The sequence below is a fragment of the Sceloporus undulatus genome, chromosome 9 (genome assembly GCF_019175285.1).
Source record: "Sceloporus undulatus isolate JIND9_A2432 ecotype Alabama chromosome 9, SceUnd_v1.1, whole genome shotgun sequence".
Taxonomy (NCBI): domain Eukaryota; kingdom Metazoa; phylum Chordata; class Lepidosauria; order Squamata; family Phrynosomatidae; genus Sceloporus; species Sceloporus undulatus.
The window spans coordinates 24,683,538-24,702,817 of record NC_056530.1 but is presented as its reverse complement, the minus strand read 5'-3'; the positions used below and the strand labels follow the sequence as shown (position 1 = coordinate 24,702,817).

Here is a 19,280-nt window from a genome sequence, read left to right as displayed (position 1 = left end):
CGACTGATGGCAACCTCCTAATAATAGGATTTTCTTGCCAAGTTTCTTCATGCGAGGTTTGCCCCATTGCTGTCCTCTGAGGCTGAGAGAGTGTGACCTTCCTTTTGCAACCAGGCATCCTTCTTCCCCCCTATTGCCCCATTCCTGAGGGGCGCGACCCCCCAAAAGTCGGGGGCAGGGGGCGGCACAAAGAGGGGCATTCAAGGGGGGGCTACAAGGGGGTCTCGAGTGACCGTTCTGGGGGCAGTTGGTGGAGGTGGGAACCCCGACCCCCCCCAAAAGTCCCAAGGTTGGAGTCCGGAGAGGAAAGCAGGTGGGAAAACGTTTGAAGGGGAGGGAGGGCCAAACCTTTGCAAAAGTTGGGGGGGCGCTGTGTGGGGAGAGGGCAGGTTCCAGCTCCCAAGACATGTTTTTTTTTGGGGGAAAAGTGCCCCCCATGTCTTTTCTAGCCCGATTTTCTTCTTCTTTAGAAGCCCTCAGTCCCCTTTGAAAAGGGCCCAGTCCGTCCATTGAAGCCCCCTCCCCGGAATTAATCAATCAATCAATCTATGAATCAATTAACCCGCCCCTTAAATTTGCTCTTAAGGCCCCCTTCTCTCCGGGGGGGGGGCTTTCCTTTCCTTTTTCTTTGCAGTCTCTTCTTTTTTTGAATAACCAGTTTATTGGCCCAACCTCTCCATCCATTCATTTCTTTTTTAAAAGGGGGGGGGGTTAAGATTAAGGGGTCGTAAAACTGAAGTTGGGAAACGGGGTTCATGTCGGGAGACGGAGCAATATAGAAACACGTGTCTCCTGAACGTCTGCACCCGCAACCCCCGGGGCCTGAGGTAGGATCAAAGCCAGTGGAAGTCTACTCGGGAGCAAATCCGCTTCAGGCCCCGGCCTTTAAAAGGGAGCGCGGCTGGCATGGGCTCGGCTCCCACGGGAACGGCGCCCGTCGGAGACACGTGTTCGGGAAACACGCGTCAGCCGCGTTCACACCGAGGGGGGCTCCTCTCCAGGAAAGAGGGCCACACTCTCGGGCCCCGATTCCAAGCCGGGAAGGGAGCCCAAAACCCGGCTTTTTTTCTTCGGGGGCCTCTCTCCTCTTCTTTGGCTGCCTCCCCTGGATCGGGGTCTTACGCGGAAACTCTCCGGAAAGTCCGTCCTTCCGTCTGTCTGTCTCTTTCCACCTTCCTTCCTTCCTTCCTCTTTCCTTTCCTTTCTTCTTTTTTCCCTTTCCTCTGCTTTCCCTTTCTTTCTTCTCTTTTTTCTTTCTCTCTTTCCTCTTTCCTTCCTTTCATCCTTTCCTTCTCTTCCTTCCATCGTTCCTTCCTTCCTTTCTTTTTTCCTTATGTTGTTACACTTTCTTTCATTCTTTCTTTCCTTTTTCCTTCCTTTCCTTTCTTGCATCTTTCCTTTCTTTCTTCTTTTTTTCTTTTCTTTTTTCTTCCCTTCTTTTCTTCTCTTTCTTCTCTTCTCTTCTTCCCTGTTTTTCTGAACCTTCAAACTGTTTTTAATGCTTTCTCTCTCCTTCCTTCTGTTCCTCCTCCTTTCCTTCCTTCCATCTTTCCAAGTGGTTTTCTTCTCAATTCCTTCCTGGACGCCTTAATCCCATTCTCTCTCTCTCTCTCCACCTCCCTATCCTCCGTTTCCTCCTTCCCCTTTTCTCCTCCATCCCTCCAATAACCTTTCCCTCCATTTTTCTCTTCTCAGCTCCGACCTTCCGCTGCAGAATGGACTGCAATTGTGTCTCGGATCTGCTCCTGACTTCTCCGGTTCCGGCTCTTTGGACTCCAGGTAGGATAGAAATTAAATTATACATTTGAAATAATGCCCTCCCTCCCTCCCTCCCTCCCTCCCTCCCTTCCTTCCTTCCTTCCTTCCTTCCTTCCTTCCTTCCTTCCAAAACCAGCCTTCCAGGGTTGAAGGAGAGCCTCCCAAATTCATTGCATTTCAACATTTGGACCCAAAGCAGCTCACAGCAAAAACTTCATCAAAGTAATATTTTTGCAACAGACAGACAGACAGACAGACAGAAAGGGTAGGTTTTGGGGTGTCATTGCAGGGGCCGCTGAGGGACCCCCGAACCCCAAAAGTCAGGAGGGAAATTTCTGGAACTTGTAATTTTCCAAAAAGGAGAGCCGTGTCCCATTGGCTTCAGAGGAGTGGACCTTGTGCCGCTTGTCCAGATGTGGTTGGGCTGAGCATCTCCCAGCATCCTTGACCACAGGGGCAGCAAGGGACATAAAGGTTTTAGTGCGGCCATTTCCAGGCCTCTGGAAAATTACTCTTGGGGACTACAGCACCCAGAATCCCCCAGCCAGCGTATTTGGACCTGTGAAGCTTTGGTCATTTCATAATTGTGATCTAACTGAAACGTCCTCCATTTTGTGCATGACTAAGAAGCAAGGATTGACAGTTATATCAGTGTTCTTAGGTTTTATTTGGTCATGTCCTCCATTTTTCTGGAATGCCCTACATTTGGCAGTGCCTTGCCTTCTGTCCGGTCACTTTGTGTCCAGAGGGGTCCTGGAGCCAAACCCAGGAGATACCCAAGGACCCACTGCATTAACCCCCAAAGTGCATTCGCAAGCGCAAGAAGCAATAGCTTCTCATTTGCCTTCAAGTCATTTCTGACTTACGGCAGCCCTATGATTGGCTTTTCTTGGCCAGATTTCTTCCGAGGAGGTTTGCCCTGGCCTTTCCCTGAGGCTGAGAGAGTGTGACTTATTGCCCAGGGCCACCCAACGGGCTTCATGGCCAAACTGGGATTCAAACCCGTCTCCAGAGTCGTAGTCCAATGCCCAAACCATTACGCCATGTTTATAATCCTATGGATTAATTTAACTATAATTTTAACTTTTGTGTGATGAGTAACTTTTAGCTGGCTCTGTTTTAAGTTTTGCTAAGCTGCCTTGAAGGAGAAGGCATGATATGAAAGGACAGATTCATTAAGGATTTCTACAGCCACCATCATCAAATGCAAAATCCTGTGTGCAAATAGCAATAGCAAATACATTTCTATGCCGTTTGCAATCTGTAAGCCCATTGCCCCCCAAAAGCTGAGTTGCATGACTGCACTAAATGCACTAAACCCTAAATGCAAGTCCACTTATGCGTTTATGGAAAAGGCCCGTCCCTGACTTCTGGTGCCAGACGCAACAGCCGCACATCAAGCATAGCCTCGCTCTTTGGCAAACATTGGATTCCTCGGAGAATCCCTGATAAATGTAAAACATCCCTGTTCGGTTGCGGGGAAATTTCATTTTGCAAACAGATTGATTTTGGGATCCGATAGAGAGAGAGCATCCAATAAATACCGAACCCTGCGCCTGGCACGACGTGGCGGAGCTGCATCTTTGTGGAGGCGGCATCTCTCCATCCTTCTCTCCCAATTAGGCGCCACGCTAAGCAAACAAGGCATGTGGGTTTTCCTTTGGACCCGCTGCTTTCACATCATCACCATAATCGCCTGCCTTCTCCCTTTCTCTCTCCGACGGCAAAATCTCCCCCAAGAGTCAAGAGCGGCTCTGGAGTTTGTAGCTGCAAGCCGAAGACTCGGGGCAAACGGGGCAATCAAAGGCCCGCGTTTTCTTAACCGCAGGGCACTCTTTTCCGGCTGAGCCTCCAAGGACAGAAGCCTTGCATCTTTCATTAGCCAGCTGCCTCCATCCAGCCTTCCTTCCTTCCTTCCTTCCTTCCTTCCTTCCTCCTCCTTCTTCCATCCAAACTCCGAGGCAGGAATCATGGCAGGGAAAGCAAAGCAAGAGCAGAGGAGGAAAGAAGGCCCACCGCCTGCCTTTTCTTCCATGCGCTTGCAATCTGTCTTCTCCTCCTTATGTGAAGCTGGAACCTGGATGGGGAAGAGGCCTCCCTCGCAAGGGAGATTATCACACTAGGGCCAATTGCACAACAATCACGCTTTTGGAAGACAATGGGGGCATAGTGCTATAGAGACATGTAGTTCTGACAGTTGCGCAGTCAAATTATAACAACGAAATAAAAGCAAAACAAAAACGCAGCCATGTTCCGCATACAAAGGCCGACCGCCTTGCTGTATCAGTATATTGTGATTGGATGTTTCGTGACCTCCAAAGAAGAAGATGCCACCGTTCGCAAAGGACGTTCCTCCTCATGTTGAGCTGGAATCTCTTTTCCTGGCGCTTGCATCCATTGCTCCATTGTCTTCTGTTCTCTGGAGCAGCAGAAAAGAAGCTTGCTCCATCCCCAATTGGGCATCCCTTCAAATATGGCCACCATGTTAACCTTAACCTTCTCTTCCTAAACATCCCCAGCTGCCTCAGTCTTTCCTCTTAAGGCATGGTTTCCAGACCCTTCACCATTTTAGTCTTCCTCCTTTGGACTCATGGCTCCAGCTTCTCAATGTCCTTTTTGAATTGTTTTGCCCAGAACTGGACACAGTATTCCAGGTGGGGCCTGACCAAAGCAGAATAGAATGGCACTGTTACTTCCCTTGATCTAGACACTATACTTTTATTGATGCAGCCTGGAATCGCATTGGCCTTTTTAGCTGCTGCATCGCGCTGTTGATGCATGTTCAACCTACTAGGACCCCTAGATCCCATGAACTGTTGTCAACCCAGGTGTCCCCCATCGTACATCTGTCCATTTCCTTTTTGCTGCCCAAGTGTAGCGCCTTACATTTCTCCCTGTTGAAATACATTGTATTAGTCTATGCAAGATCTCAGAGAGGAACCTGTCCAAGTTTACAGATGTTCAGGAAGAGCTTTCCCTCGGTCCCACAATCCTCGCAGGCCCATCTGTTGGGGTCACAGGAATGGGGCCTTCTTGGGGTCTGGTCTCAGGCCGGGGACCCCCGTTCCCCAAAGGATGCCCTCTCAGCCCTCCTTTTAATGTGGGGCAGGCAAAGGCCTTTCTATGTAGAGCCTCCTTCAGCTCTTAACCGGCCGTTGCAGAGGAGGCTCTGGATGTGGAGTGCATGCTGCATGTCTCTCTTCATTGCTATGTCTTTAAGTGCATTTAAATTGCTTTATATAAGTGTTGGTTTTTAATATGGCAGCTTGCTTATTTATTTATAGAATTTAAATAAATTGAATGGGGCCCAAGGGAACCAATTTAACTGTTTCTTCTAAGGCCTTACTTTGGAGGAAATGGTTGCTTTTGGCTGGCTTGTTTTTAATCAGGGTTATTTGCCCCTTTCAGGTGGCCATTCTGGGGGGCAAAATGGGACAGAAATAAAATAGAAATGCAAACAGGGAAATGTTAGACCTTAAAACTGCTGAGAGAGAGAGAGAGGAGACTTTGCATTTTGTAGTCCTGAAAGATCACACTGTCGTCTGCCGGGATTCGAATTCATCCTTTGCACGGATGACACCCATATCTATTTCTCCTCCAAACTCCAAGGAGGAAGCGGCCCGAGGTCTAAGACATGCCTGTCATCAGCAATGGATTGTAGGAGGGTGAACCTATGGAAGCTTATTCCAGATGAAGTGCTCCAGGTCAGTCCAAAAGCAGAAGAGAAACTCGGTTTGTGCTGGATGGGGTTCCATTTCTCCCTAAAGAAGCAGGTTTTCAGGCTGGCTGCACTTCTGGACTCAGCCTTGAACCCACAGGCCCAGGTTTCTGTAGTGTCCAGTGGTGCGTTTGCACACTTAAAGCTAGTGCGCCAACCATGCCCAGTCCTCAAGGTGCTTCATTTGGCCGCAGTGACACAGGCCATAGTTGCATCTTGTTGAGATTATTGTAAAAGGCACCAGATCCTCTTGGCATTTGGAAGCTAAGCAGGGCCAGCCCTGGTATTGGTTGGCAGTTTCTTATCCAAGTACCAACCAGGGCTGACCCTGCTTAGTTTCCAAGAGCTGAGAGGATCTGGGAGGAAATGGGAAAACCACCTCTGAGGATTCCTGGTTTAAGAAAACCCCATGCAGTTCATGGGGTCACCATGCACAATGGAGCTGCATTTTGAGGAATGCATTTTACATTTTGGAAACTTGAGCTCTCCTGGCCTAGCTTGGCCTACCCAAATCTGATGGAGACCTCCTTCCTTCATGCTCCATTTACCAGCAGCATGGACCACCTTCTCCCCATTATGCAGCTAAGGTCCAGTAAAGTAGGTTGGGAAGGGAGTTAGAATTATGGCAATGGTGTTGACTAAGTAGTTGTCCTGAATAGGGAATAGTTACCTAGATTTACTCCTCTGCAACCTCCTTTACTAGATGGCCCTTGGGTCTCTTCCAGTTCTTACCATTCCCTGATTCTCTGCCGATGGCACTCGGCACAAAGACTCTTGTGAGCAACTCTGGAGGAGATGTTGGGGAGCACTTTCTCACCAGACGCTGCCTCATCCTTGGAGAGCCATGTGGAAGATGGAGGAAGCTTGTTTCCTGCTATTCCAGACAGTAAAGCCCCAGCCAAGAGAAGAGATCTTCATTAAAAACATGAGCAGGGAATGACAGAATGGAAGAGCTCTGAAATGTGAAGTCAAAAGCTTTCATGGCTGGCATCCATAGTTTTTGGTGGGTTTTTTGGACTATCTGGCCATGTTCTAGAAGATGTTTCTCTGAAGACGCCAGCCACAGATGCCAGCGAAACATCAGGAATAAACTCTTCTAGAACATGGCCACAGAGCCCCCGAAACCCACAAAAAAGTAAAGCTGTGAAATATTGGGAAGTTCTTAAACAAGCCTCCTTTGGAGGTCTTTAAACAGAGGCTGGATGGCCATCTGTCCAGGGAGGGCTTTGGTTGTGTCTTCTTGCATGGAAGAATGGGGCCGGACTGCATGGCCTTTGAGGGTCTCTTCCAAGTCTATGATTCTAGGTTTGGACTCCCTTGGAGGGTGGGGGGCTCTCCTTCTTTGAGGTCTTTGAGCAGAGCTTGGATGGCTTTTGGGTCTCTCAGGAGTCTTTGAACGGGGGGTTCCTCTGGGTCATAGGGTTGGAATAGATGGCCCTTGGGGTCCCTTCTCATCCTATGTCCCTGTTGCACTCAGGAGAGAGACATTGGAGAGGGATGCCTGGGCAACCTGGGCTCCTCATCTCTCGCGTCGCAGAGCCTTGGCATCTGAGCGCAATGGATGTGGAGAGGCCTGGGGGGCTGGCGGGCGGAGGGAGCGAATGTAATTTGCTGCAAGAGTGCCAAAGGTGCTCCGTGTAACTGAAAATCAAGGCATTGATCAGCAGTTCATTAGGCCTGTTAATGATAGATTCATAGATAGAGGCACAGATCTGAGCCGGCCGGCCTGACCTCTCTGGCGCAGCGGAGGGCCTTGGTGTCCCTCTCGGCCCCGAGGCCTGTCCCCCCCGAATGGCAGAGAGACCGCCGCTTTTAGGGGTGATTAATTAGCCGGGGCTGGCAAGCCGGGCTCCTTGGAGAGAGGCCTGATGGTTAAACAACGCCGCCGTCGGATGGTATTAAAGCCCACGGCAGGGTTGCCATCAGAAAGTGGAAATAGCTATAGGAAACTTCTCAAGTTGGGGGGGGCATGGAGGATATCTCTTAGGGGGTCCCCCTCCCTCCACATTTGGAAAGTGGCTCAAAAGGAAAGTCGGCAGCTGGCGCGCCAGCCTTGTGCGCAAGCTCTTTGGCCCTTGCGTTTGCACGCATCTGGCTCTGCAAGGAGGCTTTTGCACAAGGGCAGGAGGCAGAGCAAGACAGTGCTCCAAAGAGAGGCTGTAAGGAAGACTTTTACCCTTCTCTCTCGCCTTCCTCAGAGACACAGGATTTCATTCAAACGTCCCATTTGCTCCTATGGGATCACAGGGCAATAAAGACCTTTGCAAATTAGTAAACAAAACATATGATCCTTTCCTTTTAGGAAGTTTTCTCTCCTGCAAAGACATGCGCTGCTTCTATATGGTTCCCCCGTCTCCCTCCTCCCTCAATGTTCTCCAAAAAGAGGATGAATAAAGATTTCTTTTTCTACCTGAACTATTCCTTTAGCTAGTTTAGGATGCAGCATCTCTGTAGATGTAGATTCAAGCCATTAGTAAACTTCTGTTTAAACTGCCAGCTACTTGTGTTGCTTTCTGGAGTCAGTCTCAGTTCTTAGGGAAGCACAGGCAAGTTCCTGCTGCTCTCCGGATTTAAGGCTAGACCCCAACAGCCTTGGCTTTGACATTTTTGATCTTTAAATGTTTTTGTTTCCTTAGCAAAGGCTGAAGCCTTAGGAAACTTGCATTGCCCACAAGAGATACCCCAACAGCCATCAAAAGTGAAGCTGGACCCCAGAGTCCTTCCAGAATGTGGGAATACATTTTAATCCGCCAACCCCCAAATGCACAACATTTATATCTGGTGCTGTGGACTGCAAGGCAAAGGCCGTATTGCAGGAATACTTCTATCAGACCAGTTGGAAAGGGTTTTTCCCCTTGCGTTCTTTTAGCTCCAAGTTTGTTCTGCTATTTTGGTATAATCAGAATATGGCTTCTGGACTTTGTCTTAAGGTTAATGGGGCTAACCCTGCATTTCTCCAAAGCAGAAGCCTTGACTCCGCAAGGTGATGAACGCCAAAGCTTAAAAGAGAGCCTTCAAATTATATGTGATGTGTGTCTTGTAAAGGAACATTAAAAAAAACCAATGAATATAAATACAGTTGCCAAAGGAGTTTATCCCACGGGAGGCATTTCTCTTCATTTCGCATGAAAAGAAAGTGGGGCCAGAACGCATTCGCGTGAATTCACTAGTTCAGAGAATTTATGTGAATTTGAACTGTGTTCGAATTGACTTCCCATTGCCAGAAAATAGCTTGCCATTGGCAGAAATTGCGTGTGGCAGTCTATCACGCAATAACGTGAAACCCCATGATTGCGTTTGGATTGCCATTGGATTATGCTTCCAATTTCTCTTGCCTGATAAACTCCAAAGAGACTCGTAAGTGATGAAGTAAAGAGACGGTAGCAAACCGGAGCAACGGCTTAAAAAGATAAAGCCAGTTGTTCCAAATGCTGATGGTTAGCATCTTTTAAAACAATTGCACTTGGAAGGACTGGCTTTACCCTTTTGGGCTGTTTCTGTGGTTTCCTATAGTCTCCTAAGCTAACTTTATCACTTTGCTGGGGAAAACGGAGGGCTCTTGGCGTTTTATTTATTCCTTGGATTTATGTCCCGCCTTTCTCCCAAAACGGGGTGCAAAGTGGCAAAGAGCAGCTGAATGACGTTGGAAGCCATCTCCTCCTAGTTATGTTTTATTTCCTATTTTCATACGCGCGCAAAGAGAGCGGAAATGGGGAGCACAGCAAGGGGACAATAGCATTTTAGGAATGGAGCAATTGCCTCTTTTTAGGGCTGGAGTGCTCAGAGTTCTCCGTCCAGTTTTGGGAGACAGCGACGGCCGTCCGATGTCCGCTCAGCGTAGCGTAAATATCCGCAAGCGGCACTAAGCTGCGCCAGCATTATGCAACTCCAGAGAAGAATCGCAGCATCGCCCAACACAATGTCGCTGTGCAAAGACATCAGGCGCCATCCAATGTACGACCACAGTGCGCAAGATTGCCGAATGTGCGATGTTCCATGTCTGATGCTGTCAGGTCACCAAGAAACAGGAGTTTAATAAGTCTTTAGAAGGCTGAAGTTGTTTCTCTTTTCAAATTGTTTTAAATGTAGGATTGTTTAAGCTGCTTTTCTTGTAAGATGCCCAGTGCTCTCAGGACACAGGCTGGGATATGCGGACATGTACATATCTATATATTTGCAAGTGGCAAACACAGGATAAGTAAACAAGACGGATATGCGGTGGCATCCAAAATCAGCTTTGCCAGCCTCACAATACGAGTGCGAGATTGCCTCTTTTGAGAAGGTTAAGATATTGAGGACGGAGGAAGCTTGCTTTCTGCTGCTGCAGAGAATAGGATGCGCAGCAATGGATTCAAGCTCCAGGAAAAGAGACTCTGCTTAAATGTTAATGGTTTGTATTTTAACATGTTATATTTTAATTTATAACTGTTTTAATTCTTAAAATTGTTTCATTGTTTTTTTAAGTTTATATTTATATATTTTAATATTGTTGTACTGCTTTTAAATTGTATTGTTTTTATACCTGTTCTTCGACGCTTTGAGTCCCCCCTGTATTGGGAGAAAGGCGGGATATAAGAAAATAATAATAATAATAATAATAATAATAATTAATATCATAATATATTAGGAGGGGCCTTCCTGACAGCAAGAGCTATGCGACAGTGGAATAGACTCATTCGGAGACTGCTGGAGTCTCCTTCTTTAGAGGTTATGCTTTAAGTTATTCCTGCATGGCCAAAGGGCTCAGACTGGGTGACCCTTGGCGTCTCTTCCAACTCTAGGATTCATGTCTTGCCAGATGTTCTAGACCAGTGGTTCTCAACCTTCCTAATGCCTTTAACCCTTTAATCAGTTCCTCATGTTGTGGTGCCCCCAACCATACCGGGCGGTCTGGGTTCCTAAGACCATTGGAAATATGTGTTTTCCGATGTCTTAGGCGATGCCAGTGAAAGGGTCATTCAACCCCAAAGAGGTCATGACCCACAGGTTGAGAACCGCTGTTCTAGACAGCCATTCTTCATGGGGAACCACTGCCCCTTTCTGTGCTGGACATCAGTTCCCAGCCCATCTTGGCCATTGGTTGGTTCTTCATTGGCCAAAGTCAGTGTGGACAATGGGAGGCCAGTGCGTAGAGGCTCACTGTATTGGTGAGTGGTCCCACACTAAAATGTGTTGCTGTGTGCTTTCCAGTCATTTGTGACTTTGGTGACCCTATCCTGGGGTTTTCTGAGGCTGAGAGTGTGTGACTCTCCAAGGTAATCCAGTGGGCTGAGCAGGGATTCGAATCCTGGTCTCCAGGACATGTCCTGCACTCAGACCACTGTGCCACACCTTGAATTCACTGCTGGGTCGTGAATCAATATAGGTAAGCCCCACTGATTCCACAGGATTGGACACCACATGGAAGCAGTAATGCTATGTTCCTTTGGAATGGAGGATGCTGTTTGCAACTGGACAAAGGAAAGGGACTGTGTCCCAGACGTGATGGGTTTCTTCTCTTCTCCCCCGTTGCAGGTTTCGCCTTCCCTGACTGGGCCTACAGCCGGAGTCGAGCCCCGGATCGCGCCAGATCCACTCTGCACTTCATCCTGGAGCTGCTGCAGAAGGAGGAGTACCAGAACGTCATTGCCTGGCAAGGGGACTAGGGGAGTTCGTCATCAGGACCCCGACGAAGTGGCCCGGCTCTGGGGCATCCGGAAATGCAAGCCCCATATGAATTATGACAAGCTCAGCCGGGCCTTGAGGTAGGAGTCTTGACTGGGAGAACCATTGGCACAAATGGGAGAGAATGCAAAGTGTCACTCTGGAAAGGGATCTTGTAGCATCTTTGAGACTAACTGGGGGAAAAGAAGCTGGCAGCATGAGCTTCATAGGCTTGAGCCTACTTCCTCAGGTGATGGAGTGGAGACCGATATACAGGCAATGCATGAGAATGCAAAAGTTGTGGGTTGGAGATGTGGTGGCAAGTTCGACTTTAATGACAGTCCTTGTGGAACAAATGCCTGAGGAAGGTGTTGCCTAAAGCCAGGAGGCCGATAGCTATATGAATATTGGGATGTAGTTTGGGGACCAAAAGAAAGACATGAGGTCTTTAAACAGAGGCTGGATGGCCATCTGTCAATGGGGATGCTTTGATTGGGATTTCCTGCATGGCAGAATGGGGTGGACTGGATCAGGGCCCTTCTTGGGGTCTCTTCCAACTCTAGGGTTCTATGATTCTTGATCAAGGGGCCCTCATGAAGCTGGGGAGATATAATGTTATATGTGTGTAGTGTGCCAGGACCATGTTCTTTGTTCAATGCACTTTGATGGACTGCAGTTTGTAGAGACCGTCCAATTCTGCTCTTTCTCTTTCCAATCTTCCTTTGGGAGCTTGGGAAGTAACTTCAGACTACACTCCCAGAATCCCCCAACCAACTTAGCAAATCTGTGTGTTGTTGTTGTTGTTGTTTGTTGTTTGTGTGCCTTCAAGTCATTTCCAACTTATGGTGACCCTACGTGTGAATTAATGGGGCTTTCTTGCCAAGGTTTGTTCAGAGGAGGTTTGCAATTGCCTTCTTCTGAGGCTGAGAAGTGTGACTTTCCCAGTGTCACCCAATGGGTTTCATGGCCGAACTGGGAATTGAACCAAGGCCCTCAGAGTCACCCCTCCAATGCTCAACCACTACTCCATGCTACCAGTTCAAAAAAAGGGTAACAGTTTGGACAGTGAACAGACGCACCCACCAACACCCAGATCCCTGGACCTATTATGATGGCAGATCTTGCTCATTCCAGCACTTAAACTGTAGCAGCAGCTCAGCTTCTCATCTTTCGCTTCATCTGCACATTGACGGCATGTGTGGTTGCAAAAGGTCGCCATTTCAACACCATAGTTGTGCGCGACCACACTCAATGCATAACCCCCTGCATAGGGATCCGTGCTGTACAACACCCGGGTTGGGCTCCATCCTTTCCACGGCGGAGCAGATAACCAAGCCCCAGTGTCCTTCTCTTCTAATCTGGGACATTTAATCAATTAAACCACTTAAATTATTTAAAACCAAAAACCGCAAAGATTGATTGCGGAGCAGCGGCAAGATTTGGGAGTGATCCCTTGAAAGTTGGAATGGAAGGGGGCTGCATCTACACTGGAGAAATAACCCCGTTTGGCCCCAATTTCAGCATCCTGGCTCAAGGCTATGGAATTCTGGGAGTTGGAGTATGTTGTGGGGCCCAGAGCGGAGCTCTTGCTCCGCTCTGGGCCCACCACATACTCCAACTCCCAGAATTCCATAGCCTTGAGCCAGGGCAGTTAAAGCTGCGCAAGGTTGTACCAAAGCTGGGGGAAGTTACTTTCTTTGGACTGCAGCTCCCACAATCCCCAGCCAGCATGGAAAGGGCATTTTGGGCATTGCATTTAAAAAAGTCCCACCCTTGTCTTCTTTTGGATCATGCATGACAAAACACACCTGCGCAATTGGGAAGGGACCCTTTAGTACATTATTGTAATGCATTCTTACTGTTGTAACCCACCCAGATTCCTAGCGATTGGGCAGGCTATAAATAAATTATTTATTATCATTTATTATTATTATTCTTATTCTTATTATTATTATTAACCCTCTGAAGGCTGAGAGAGCATCCTTTTCATTGCTTCCCTCGCATGCACCTTTGACCAATTAATTAATCAACTAGTTGATTAAAACTCACAGGAGGGATCAATAGGATTTTAACCTTACTGGGCATTACTGTTGCCGCAAACACTGGATTTAGCATGCTTTCGTGCCACAAATAACAGGCTTTCCTTGCAGAAGGCGACTAAACCTCTCAGCAACTGAGCATGGGACCTCATTTCTGGTTCCTTCTTCCCAAATCTTCCCTAAAGCAATAGCAAAGCTCACTGGTGCTTTGTGACTGCCCTTCCCATGAGGCAGCCCTCCTGGCGCCATTGATCGGCAGCAATATTTGTTATTGTTTATTAATTAACTATCTCTCCTCCAGCTGCCTGAGATTCCAACATGCTAATTAATATTTATGAGGGGCTAAGCGCTATTGACACTTGCGATGAACTCAGCCGGGGGACTCTCCTCTCTTCCTCCCAGTACATAAACCCCAAAGGCTCCCTGGTTGTCCCTGGCTCCAGGCCTCTTCTTCTCCAATGCTGAGAGATTGATCTCTGGGCCATGGGTGAGAATCATGTGCTGCTGTTCCTCAGATGTAGATGGACTGCAGCTCCCATCAGCCTGGGAAACCATCATCCTGCAATTAAAAGGAATCACATTCCAGCTCACTAGGGGGCGCTCTTGGTTTGGGATGCAATTCCCGTATCTCAGCATTAGGGGGCGCTCATGTCGCAAGTGCATCCTTTAGTGCAGTTTGTGAGCCATTTATTTCACCGCTAAATCCTTTCTCATAACCCATCTTCTGTCAAAAGACCCAGCGGTGGCTTGAGTGCTGGACTGGGACTCCAGGAGACCAGGGTTCGAATCCCAGCACAAGCCCAGAACCTCATTGGGTGGCCTTGGGTGCCAATCCCATCCAACTCTCAGCCCCAAAGGAAGGGGATAACAATCCTCCTCAGAATAAATCTTGCCTAGGAAGCCCTAGGAGAGGGTCACCGGATGTCGTGGCTGACTTGAACGCACATAAACAGAAACAGAAACAAAACAGTTTGTAGATCCTTCAGATGCTGTTGAGCTACAAGTCCTGCCATCGTCATCAATGGTGGGGATGATAGGAGCTGTAGTCCAACAGACTCTGGATGCCTCCATGTCCTCTGCACTGTGCTCTTGCCACCCAAGCAATGGAGACCTTCCTCTCTCAACTACTGTAGAATGGTATTTATTATCCAGAAACATCATGGAAGTTTTTAAGGGGATCCAATAATTATCCAAACAATGATACCTTTACTTGGACAACCAAAATGCACAATTCCATGTTGCAAGCTTTCAAAGTCACACTGTCTTCTTCATCAGGCAAAGAAGAGAAACAAATTGAAGATGTGAGTCCTAGGCCTGCATTTTGCTGTTTCTGGTCTTAGTTGAGATGGTAACAGGGCTACCTGCAGGCTGACCCCTCCGCCTTTTTTGGCCATGCGGTCAGTGGGAGGTTTTCAAAGTCAAGGAAATGTAATGTCCGTTTGCAATTCAAGGAAGATGTTTCCTTGGAATCCAGCATGTCTCCTCCCTATGTGTCACATCGCCACCCAACAATGGATTAAATGGATCTCCTGTAGCTGGGATCCAACCCACAGGATCCCAGCACCTTGGATGGTGCATAAATATTCACCAGCACCTTCAATGTCCGCATTTCCAACTTATGGCGACCCTAATGCAAACCTATTGTGGGGTTTTCTTGGCAAGATTTGTTCCCCGTAAATTGTGTTGGGATTCTGGGAGTTGACGCTGCTTTAAATAAATATCCCTCATCTGTGGCGGCCTTTCCCATATTTTGGGAATGCTGCAATGCTTTTTGGCTGGGGCAGTTTTGCCTCCAAGGATGTCAACCTTTACTCCAGCCTCATTTCTGCTCCTCCTCCTCCTCCTCCAGGTATTACTACAACAAGCGGATCCTGCACAAGACGAAGGGCAAGCGCTTCACCTACAAGTTCAACTTCAGCAAAGTGGTCCTGGTCAACTACCCGCTGCTGGACATGGCGGCCAACTCCCCCTTTCTGCTGGCCCAGAACCCTTTCAACGGGGGCAGCCATGGGGCCGACTGTGCCCCCCTCACCCCAGAGGTAAGCCATGGGGAGGGAGCCAGGGCCCTTGGCATTCGGGGTAGATCTGGGGGTGGGGAAAGTATTTGCAAAGCGGTTGGAAAACATGCTCCATGAATATCAACAACTCTGAGAAGGAGAATCCAGGACTGAGGAGCATCTTTGCAGTTTGGAACATATTTGCCATCAATTCCAGACAGATGGAAACTTGCATAGGAAAATATTCTGCACCGCAGACAGGATTTTCTATGCAGAGATATTACTTGTAGCACAGAAAATGCTGCTTTCTCTATAGACAATTCTGTTTTCTGTCCAGAGAAGCTATGGGAATGGTCCTCTGGGTGTTTGGCACTTTAATTCCCCAAAACCTATGTTCCCAGCTTGCCAATAGCCAGGGATTCTGGAAGTTGAAATCCAAAATATTGAAATTTGATGTAAGGAATCTATGCTAGAAATCATTATATGGTCTTCTTTTTAAGACAACAACAAAAACGATAATGTACCAAGAAACATATACTCCTGGAAGGAAGGAAGGAGTAATTTTAGCACTTTTCTTCCTGCTGTCAGAAAGTCATAGGAAACTGCCGTTTTCTAAGACGATTTGCAGTTGTCTTTGGGGAAAGTGCCTGCGTGGGTACATGCTTGTGTGTGTTTGTGTATATACACACAGAGAAGCATGCACACACTTTCCTCAGTCAACCATAATTATGTATTGTTTCGTTTTCTTCCACTTTTCTTCCACATCAAGATTCAAAGTGGCTTGTGATAGGAGTAAAAATGCAAGGCACCCGAAACAAAATGCACCAAGTAAAGAGGATTAAAAATAAAAGCTATCACATTAAAATCAGTTTAAGTAAGTTATCATCTTTAAAGACAGACAGACAGACAGCTGCTGTTAGGGCCAGAAGGCAGAATTTGCAAAACGGGGTCCATTCTTGGCACGCGGCTCTCTTGCCTTTTCACTGACCACTGTCCTAGTTCATCCATTCCCTCCTTGTTTTCCTCCTTAGACCCTGCAAAGCCTCTTCTCCAACCCTCGCTTGGGGGACCCAGCCGCCCGCACCCCACTCTTTGAACGGCAGACGGAGACGGAGAAACTGCGCTTGGACGCGGCTTTCCCTTTCCTGGGGTCAGGTGAGAATGATGGAGTGGCCAAAGATCACTTGGGGACTTGCATCTCTGTAAGTGGACTTAGGTCTGCAGGAACTGGAACGGAGCAGTTTTGCAATGTCTGTATTTAGCCAAGGGTTGCTGGACATCTCTATGTAAGGGAGCCAGCTAAGTGACCGCTGCTCCTCTGGACAATGGGACCCTCTGGACAATGTCCTGTTAGGCATCTTTGCAATTTGCTATCAGGGGTCCTTAGTACTCCTGCTACATAGCTAAGTGTACCTAAAGTTACATACCATAGATTGTGATAGAGAATTGCGTTAGTCCTGACTCAAGTTGACCCATTAAATCAGGAGGGTTTACTTGTGTGTTGACTCTCCGTGTAACAATTGTCTCCTCTTCATAAATAACAGGATGTTGGCCAATATGAGATGTGGCAAGAATACAGCTGGCCCTCCACATTTGATGCTTATTTTGCGGATTTGATTAATATGTCCTCTCTAGGAATCCCTAAGTCCTCCAGCGCAACTCTGCCAGAGGTTGACCATAGAGTTGTGCTGGAGAACCCAAAGTGACATAGGGAAAACACTTCTCTAGGCTTTTGTAGGTCCTCCAGCATAATTCTATGGCCAGATTCTGGCAGATCTTGGCCATAGAGTTGCAGCGGAGGACCTGGAGATTCCTAGAGAGGTGTTCTCTCAGGAAAAAGAATAGTGTTTGTTAATTTGCTTTCCGCCCACATTCACGGGGTCCTTCACCCAACCTTAGCAAATGTGGAGGGACTACTGTACAAGGAATTTGGGGATCCCAAAGAAGGGTCAGAGAATGCATGGCCCATGGGCCACATGTGGCCTTTGTTGAAGTTGTGTGCCTTCAAGTCATTATGGGCTTCCATATGTGGTCCCTAGTAGTGCCATTCACCACCATTTTTGAGGGGCCCTAGGGACCTATGGCACACATGTAAAGGGGGGACTTTGGACCCTTTTGGGGGACCCATTGGACCCAAGGCATGCATGCAAAGGGAGAGACCTGTTTCAGGCCACTCACCCCTCTTTCCTTCTCTCCCCCGCAGGTGTGGCTGGCTACACGAAGCCCCCCGGTCTGCTGACCCCCTACAGCCGCAACGCCTCCTTCCCCGACTACCCCTGGAATTTCAACCCTTACCTCTCCAGCGCTTTCCCCCTGACCAATGCCAAGCTCCCCGCCTCCCTCTATTCTCCCCATTTCTACCCCAACCCCCTTTCCAGCTCGCTGGCCCAGCTCCCGACCCCCATCTCCCTCCTGCCCACGGAGACCCCCGAGAGGCCCGCGGCTCTGGGTTCGGGTGCCGTCCCCCGTCTCTGCCTGCCAGCCCATGGTGGTGCCATGTCCTCACGGGGGGAGGGCAATGGGACGGTCCACCGCGAGAAGGAGGCACCAGGGGTCCGGCCACAGAGCCCCTCTGGGGGACGGGGGTCCAAAGAGGACCCTGCCTCCGATTCGGAGCTGGAGATCACCGACCTGAGCGAGTGCAGTTCAGAGAATGAAGGCTGCGATTTCAGCCCAGAAAGTCTGGAGGCGCTAGAGAGCCAAGTGCAGAGCTACAAGCGGCTGGAGGTGGAACGGCCAGCCGGAGAAAGGTCCCCTGTCCGGCCAGAGAAAGAGGCCGTGGCCACCACTGGGGTCATCCTCAGCACCGCCAAGGAAGGGAAGAGCCTCCCGGGCAGCTGAACAGCTCCCCAAAATGGCCCTAGGCTTGACCGGCGGCCCCCTTTCGCTCCCCATCAGCAGCCAGATTCTTAAGAGGATTTAAGCAAAACCAGAAGGAAATATCCCCCGTCTTTGTTCGATGTCTCTATTTTTATAGGAAAAATTTATCCACTGAATATACCAAGCCGAATCCTCCCCTTTTATTTGGCTCCTCACTCCTTTGGCTGGGATCCTTGCCCTCCACCACAAAAAACATCTCTGGGGCGTAAATGTGAGGAAGGGTCTCCCTCTGAATGCCTGCCATCCATGCCACTGATTTGGAAAGAACTCTGGGACTTTGAGCAGCGGTTCCCAAACTTTGGTCCTCTGGATGTTTTGGACCTCGTTTCCCAGAATTCCCAACTGTGGACCAAGCTGGCTGGGGCTTCTGGGAAATGGTGGCCACGAAATTTGGGAGCCACTGACTTAAAGCATTGCAGAAACATCTTTCCACAATTGTAAGAAATTGCAGCCAGCAGATGAAAGCAAAGCGTACAAATATAAATCAAAGACATAGCCGTGTTAGTCTGCATATCAATATAAAATGTTTCTAAAGCACATTAAAGTACTCTTCCAAAGCAGTCTAAATAGGAACCTGGACGTACCAATTGTAAACCTAGAGGAGTTGTAGGAAATGGCAAAGAAGCCGTTGCAAACCAGAACGCAGGAAAGATGTGAATAAGGCATTGCCTGGAGTCAGGAGGCTCTGGATGTTGCAGCATCAACCGTTGGGGCAATTTCTCGTCCCAATTTGGCAAGGAAGAGCCCTTAAAACCAGCAAACCCCAGCCTTGCACCAGGAAAAAGAGAGCGTCCCACGGAGAGGAAGGCACCCCAAATTAACCCTCTTTTCACCCCAATTTTTCAAAGTGCAATATTGTCTTGTCATGCTCTGGTGTGACCTTCCCTTCTGTATAAAGAGACCCCTTTCCTGCCCCACACTTTTTGCCTCTCTTTGTGCTTGTGTCTCCGTGTTTTCAAGATCAAAACTGTTATTTGTGTGGTTGATATATATATATATATATGAAGACACTGTTTTAACTCCAGACCCTTTATTAATTTAATTTAATTTAATTTATTTTTTTGGTAAATATTGTATTAATTTATGAAGTGTAAAGAAACGAAAAGAAACAAAAAATAGGATGGGAAAATAATTATTATGCCCAGCGGATCGCGATCTTGCTGGCTTCTAAAGCAATAAAATATCTATTCGTCTTTGGGTCTCCTTGAAGGTAAACATGTGTGCGCATGTGTACAAATGGTGCCC

General features: G+C 48.1%; 1 protein-coding gene across 1 annotated transcript; it reads left to right on the top strand.

Moving 5' to 3' along the window:
• Positions 1–1,634: 1,634 nt before the first annotated feature.
• On the top strand, positions 1,635–17,996 carry ERFL (ETS repressor factor like). The gene is given in 6 exon segments (XM_042439907.1): positions 1,635–1,779; positions 10,991–11,132; positions 11,134–11,220; positions 15,008–15,197; positions 16,187–16,310; positions 17,359–17,996. Coding segments are annotated over 6 exon segments (1,245 nt in total). The 5' UTR covers positions 1,635–1,715.
• Positions 17,997–19,280: the final 1,284 nt, after the last annotated feature.